General features: G+C 39.3%; 1 protein-coding gene across 1 annotated transcript; it reads left to right on the top strand.

The window, feature by feature from the left end:
* Window positions 1-264: 264 nt before the first annotated feature.
* LOC144714325 (uncharacterized) lies at window positions 265-6,445 on the top strand. Its single transcript, XM_078589045.1, has 9 exons — window positions 265-404; window positions 490-606; window positions 3,018-3,174; window positions 3,366-4,021; window positions 4,332-4,505; window positions 4,576-4,692; window positions 5,010-5,189; window positions 5,673-5,719; window positions 5,918-6,445. Exons 2-9 carry the CDS (start codon window positions 559-561, stop codon window positions 6,231-6,233), a joined length of 1,695 nt encoding a protein of 564 aa, XP_078445171.1. The 5' UTR covers window positions 265-404; window positions 490-558; the 3' UTR covers window positions 6,234-6,445.
* The last annotated feature ends 175 nt before the right edge of the window (window positions 6,446-6,620 follow it).

Here is a 6,620-nt window from a genome sequence, read left to right as displayed (position 1 = left end):
AGTTGGACTGTTTGAAGTGGGCATCAGACACGATGTTGCCAAATTAGTTTGCGCTGCCATTGATCCATCGATGTTTCTGTTTAGTGCGCCCTATAAATTTGACAATGCCGATAACAGTATGAAAAACAACACGAGAAACAACAGGAAAACAAATAATTGCACTGCCGTAAGTGGGCATCAGACACGACATCACCACATTAGTTCGCGTTGCCATTGATGCCCCCATGTTACTCTTTAGTGCACCCTATAAATTGGGGCCTAAAGTCTTCAATTTTATATTTTAAAGCATTCATTAAAGTCTCGATTTCCTCGGGGCGGAGCAACTCCAATCCCATCATCTTAAGAATCGTTCGTTTTGGTGTGAAATAGTTCTCGTTCATCGCGGGGGGAAACTTCCAATTCAGGTACGTTTCTCTCTTCGCTAGCGTTGATGTCGTTTCTCGTATGCTTTGCAATCCTTTTTTCCTTATGATCGCTTTGATCCTCCAGCTTCCGAAGCTGAACAACCGGTCTTGATTGATCCCCTCTGAGAGCTTTCCGTTGCTCTCTGCGGCGATAATGAGCTACAGATCTGTCTTCTGTGCTTTGCAGGAACTTTTTCCTCAGGTATGCGTGTGGTCGAATCTCAGGGCTTGTATTTGCTTAATTTGCGTAATTAATTCACCGCTATGTCTGAGCATGGTTTGCAAATATCGTGATATGTTGTCAAATCGCTAGTTTCTATTGAATAGAGCGACAAATCATAACTTAACCTTCCAATTAAATCTTGAGAGTAAAGAGATCTATGGATGGGTAACACTTCTTTATTAGTAACCGTGACTAAGTTGTTCGATTTAGATTCCAAAGGATTGGATCCAATATCCCAAAACATGGAGGCTTTAGTTTACTAGAGCCCTCAGCATATCATTTCGACATATTCTTAGGAACCTGATTGACACCTTCCCCGTAGATTACCCGTGATCATTACCCTTAATTTTCGTTGGCTTCAGCGGGCATAATTTCCTCAGCGTTCCAATTCCATAGAAAAAATTCTGGAGACTCCTACCCTAAACCGACATTTTTCCTTCAAAGATTTTCCTTCACAGTCATAACTTTTCCTTTTCGGAAATTTGCCCCTTTTCTTAAAGGATGCAATGGGCTTTTTTCTTAAGTTAGGGTTTTCTGTTGTGTCATCTGATACGTTGTTTTCATGACCGTATCTTAGAAGGCCCAAGAGGAAGGTTACCAATTAGACAAATGTCCGGATAAACTCGTTCATGGGGGGAACCTATTAATAAAGCCCTAGTGGGAGAAGAAAGGGTTCATATATTTTTCAACAAGTCGTCAGAGTCAGTCCAGTGTGATTGAAAGTCCGGAAGAGTGGAGCAACGAATCATATCGGCAGATAGGGAAGGTTTTCCCAAGATCTTGATTCCTTAAGATTTTGATACACATTAGACAAATAAGTCATTATGCGAGGAGTTAACCTGTAATTCGTCTGCATAAAATCTGGAGCATCTTTTATTTGATGATCCCCGTACAGGAGATTTCATGTTGTAGTTTCAATATTGTGCATCAAGTCATATTCTCTGTTTTTCTTTTAAAGTAATCTTTTGTTAACTCATAAAAATTCATCTTTTTTGTCTGTCACTGTGCAGTAGTCATCCTTTTTCTAGTTGGTTGTAAAATTTGATCCCAACTTTCATTTACTCTTCTAGGTGTCTCCTTACCTTACTTGGTTGGTTTCTGACCTTAGGGTTTCATTTTAGTTTGTAACTCAGGAAGTCGTGTTTGATGGTTTGAGGATTATGGCGTCGTCATATATTGTTTGAAACCTGGAGTAGTATGTTTGAAATGAAGAAAAACTGTATGAAAACAATAAATAATAAATGTTGCAGATGTATCATTAAGGATCATCCCAGGCATTCCTTCTAACTCATCCATTGTCACAATTTATGTTGTCACTGCCTTATGTCATTCGAACATACAAGTACCTAACCAGCGAACACAAGACGTATTCCTTCGAACTCAAAGTCCTACAGCTCTTTGCTGCAGATGGATAAACTAGTTTTTTCCTCAGGCACCAATACCTCATCGAATTTCTGGGGAAAACTGGGATCTTTTGTTTTCAGTATTTCAATTGATATTTGGAAGGGAATAAATCACTTATATCCACTGTGGTGTGCATCTCGACATGTGCCACAGCTACCATTTGAGCATTAGAAAATGGAATGGAAATATTTTAATATTTAGTTGAAAAATGTTATCAGCAGACTCTATTTCGTTTTCTTTCTTTCCATATTCGTACTTTCCATATTTACCCTTATGTGTACTTTCTATGTTTAACTAGATGGCCAGTTACAATAGGCCCAATACTGTACAGCCCATATTAACATCTCATATATGGATGTGTGGGCGTCATTAGTGAAATGGAATGCTTTTCTCTGTTAACCCTATTGGCTGTCTCGGGTTTATGTCATCCAACCTCAACAGAAAAAGACAAGATTTTCCCTTGCCTAGTTCTTCTAAAAACGTGTTGAATAATTAGTGGCACAAATGTTTATGACAGCAAGTTTGAGGTATGCAAAGAAATATCGCAGTCTATAGAGTTTGAACATGTATCCTCTATTATGTGCTTAGGTATCAAGTTTTCATGGGCTTAAAATCCTTGTCAGTGCAAGATGGGTCATACAGTTTATGTTTGTCGAAATGGTATGCAGAGTATTTGGGTCATATACAAAGTATTCTTGTTGTCCCACATTCAGGTTCTTATGCAGTTAATTTGGGTCCTCCAACTACGCCAGAGAGAGATTAAGAGGAAGGGTCGAGGGAGAGACTGAGGTCTAAAATAAAAGTAGTAAAATGACCTTGACTGGGGTTGAGGATCCTAACTATTGTAGCTCTCAATCCTACAATATTAATGCATGATAGACATCCTGGCCTTCTAATCGTTGTAATTTTCTTTCCATCACTTGGTTCTATAGCTACTAATTTTTCAGATAAGTTGAAAAAACATATAAAGATATTGATGTTTGCAGATTGATCTACGTGTGCTGAAAGCTGTTGCACTAGAACACTGTACAGATGTGGATGCGGCTGCAGAATTTATCCTTTCAGAATTCTTGCCAACTTTAGATGCTCAACGAGATAAACCTCGTGTTTCTACTGGTTCTCTGAGTCACTCTAAACTGCCAGGTTTGTGCCGCTTTCTTTAACTGATCCGAATCTTACGGTGTTTGTTTATACGGACCCATTCTGCTTTGTAACGGTGATGTTTTTAATGATTCTACCATCATTTTTTTGAAGTTACTTTTGATTCTTTAATGTTCTTTATTTATTTTTATCCGTCGCTTTTCTTACCTTTCTGGCTTGGCATCCATGTGCAGATTCAGGGCTGTTGATTGAAGGCACTGATGGAATGACTTACAGTAGTATCTCTTCCCCTGACATGACACTGAGGATAGATGAAGCATCACTCAGTGTTTCCTTAAACGAAGTCATGCTTGATCAGAGAGCAAATGATTTTCCAGTGAAGGACCATAAAGAAATTATTGAGAAGGATAATCCCGTTAAATCTTCTTATGTTCCTATGGCACAGTCTGGTGAAATCAGTCTACAGATTGTATCTACTAGCGAGTCAGGTTCCTATGAAGTTGAAAAGCCTTTCCAACTTAGCTATGATCATTTTAAATCAGATTCGGCCTCATCCTCTCCAAAAGGCTCAATGGAATGTGAAAATCCTTTAAATTCTCCTGCTCTTCCAGAAAAAGATGATTTAGAAAACATTCCTGGCTGTTCAAATGACTTTGTTGAGTCACCTCGTGCAAACAGTACTTTGCAAGTAGCAGAAGATGAAACTATTCACAATGTGCCCGTAGAAGACATGAATTATCTAAGAAATACTGACGATGATCCATCGGTTTTCAATGGTGAGGACATAGTTGAAGACGATAACGCCGCCACAGAGATTGAGGCACAGTCCGGTCAGATTGTGTCTGTTGAGTATCTCGAAGAACTTTTAATCGATTGCAAAGACATCAAGGTTCCTATTTTCTCGTGAAGTTCTTTTGTCATTACGAATGTTTATTTATCTTCATTATTTTGGTAATTATGATTATGCTGAGACCTTTGTATTTTTAGGTTTTAAGTCCTATTTTCTATGACTTTGATAAAAAGACGCCTGAATTTGAGTGATTCTGAATGTATGTCGTTCCTGCTATTTTTTCTGGCCATAATGGATTCCTTCCCTTTTTTTTTCATGCAATCGTTTTTGTAAAAGATCTCCATCGAATATTTGATGAAAATCTTCGCTGCAGAAAAATTCAAAATGATGAAAACCTTAATGTGAGCAGGATTTTATAGCCTCTGAAGTTGAGTCTATACTGGATTTGGCAAGAGAAACAGATACTCGTGAGAAGGAAGCTAGCTTAGCCAAAGAAGAAGCTTCTAAAGCCAGTTTGGACATCCTTCCAAAGGTTGAAGATCTCAAAGAGATGCTGAAGCACGCTGAAGAAGCCAACAACATGGTGAGACTTCCAGTCTTCTTTTCTTATTTAAATGGGATTGTGAACTGACCAAAACTCCCATCGTGTACAGCATGCTGGTGAGATCTATGGCGAGAGGTCCATTCTAGTCACTGAAGCCAAGGAACTTCAATCTCGGCTTCTCAGTTTGTCTGAACAGAGACATGGCACCCTGGCAATCACGGAGCAGGTACTCTTAAATTATATATTATCTTTTAATTTCAACTTGAGTATCAATGCGACGAATTTAAGCACTCGTTATTATCCCTCACCCAAGCTTGGTGATAACGAATTTCTGGAAAACTCTGAAAATGAAAAATGAAAAATAATGTGATAGGATCCCCAACCTCTGTCAGGGGTGATTATGTCAATTGTCCTCAGAGTAATATCGCTCTAAAATACCTAAGGGCAACAAAGGACATTGTTGAATTGGCTAACCATTGCTACTTCTATGTCTTTATTCTATGGTTATGTTACCTTGCTGACTTTCATGAGCCACCTGTCTAGATTCGGCAAACTCTCAAAGCCCGTCTGGATACAGCAGAAAAGGAAATACTTGAATCATCTAAAGACAAGGATCTAAAGGAAGAGGGTGCTCGTAGAGCTCTTGAAGAACAAGAGGCAATCATGAATAGGGTGGTTCTGGAGTCTAAGAGGCTCCACAAAGAAGCTGAAGAAAATTCAAAGGTAATATCCATTTGTAGTCATTCTTTGGAAAAAGCTGCAGTCCGCATCTTTATAACCACTATACTTTTATCTCTATGATTGTATTTTTCAGTCTTCCCCCATGGACTCAAACATTGTTTGTTGCAAAATGATATGATCACTAACTCCTATCAGGGGTATCTCTGTCATTTCAATGTAGGATAGTTTTCCCTATATGTGGCTGTAGTCCTCTCCCAAGTAGGGCAGGCAAGAAATATGTTGGTAGTTAGCTGGTTTAGCAAATAGGAGAAGGAAGCATGACAGTCAGCGGGAAGGGACCAATTGGGAAGAGAGAGCCTCTGTAAACTTCTATGCTGTTAGATTTTCTTTTTTTTGTTTTCCATTGTTCTATTATTCTATCTTTTCCCTTGATAGAGACCTCCTTTCAATGTTGTCAAAACAACAGTCTCTTTTCGCTCGCACTATATCAAACTTTTAATTTCATCTTTCTTTGTCGTGTTGTAGTTGGCTGAGTTTCTTGTGGAGCGAGGGCGCCTCGTCGACACATTGCAGTGAGTCATCTACTTCTGTTGATCAGATTCTCTTCTATAAATAAATCATAGATAGATGGTATCCATAACCTTCACTAATTTTTCATCGATGATGATCCTAGCCATGTAAACTAAGGGAAAAAATTCTGCAAAATACGAGGCTCAGGCCCATCAGTAAAAATCTGGGCTAATGCATCTTCTCATTCATGATCTTAACAGAGGTGAAATATCCGTTATATGTGAGGATGTATTGAAACTGAAGGAGAGGGTTGATCAAGGCCCACCTCTTGGAAGATCTCTATTCTCAAGCCAGGTCCTGCCTAGCATAGCTGCCTCAGCTTGCTCCTCCATGAGCTCTTCTGCTTCTGACAGGCTCCCCACCTACCAAAAGTCATCTGCTTCCACAAGACCCATCGAGGTTCATGGTAATGGAGATCTTGGTTCCTCAGGAGATCAACAAGGGGCAGTGTTTGATGGCAATGAGGACGACTGGGATTATTGTGATGGGGGGTTCCAATCTGGTGCAAGCATATGAGTTGGAAACTTGACTGCAGGAAGAGGTTTGAAATCTGAGGCTCTGGTGAGTTGAACCCGTTTTCGAGATCTGAAATGAATAATCCCCAGACTGATTTGTTCCCGAATCTATGTATTATATTGAATAAGATGTGTGGTCAAAAAGCACAGGTTTCCCTGTCTGCCTTGTACTGAAATGGTTATTTATCTAAGCATCAAATTTTTGTATTTAAACTCACTGCCGCCCGTGTATTTTATCAGCTATGGAAAGAGATGAAAATCCCTGTTCAACGATATCAAGAGTTTATGGCATTTGCATCTTTTTGGAAATTTTCCTCATCTTAATACTGTTCCAGCGTACGTGATGAGCAGGGACTATGTGACGATGATGACAAATCTTTGTCCTCCT

The sequence above is a fragment of the Wolffia australiana genome, chromosome 17, assembly GCF_029677425.1.
Source record: "Wolffia australiana isolate 7733 chromosome 17, ASM2967742v1".
In the NCBI taxonomy this organism is placed as follows: Eukaryota; Viridiplantae; Streptophyta; class Magnoliopsida; order Alismatales; family Araceae; genus Wolffia; species Wolffia australiana.
The sequence above is the reverse complement of the archived record's forward strand: the minus strand, read 5'-3'. Positions and strand labels throughout refer to the sequence as shown.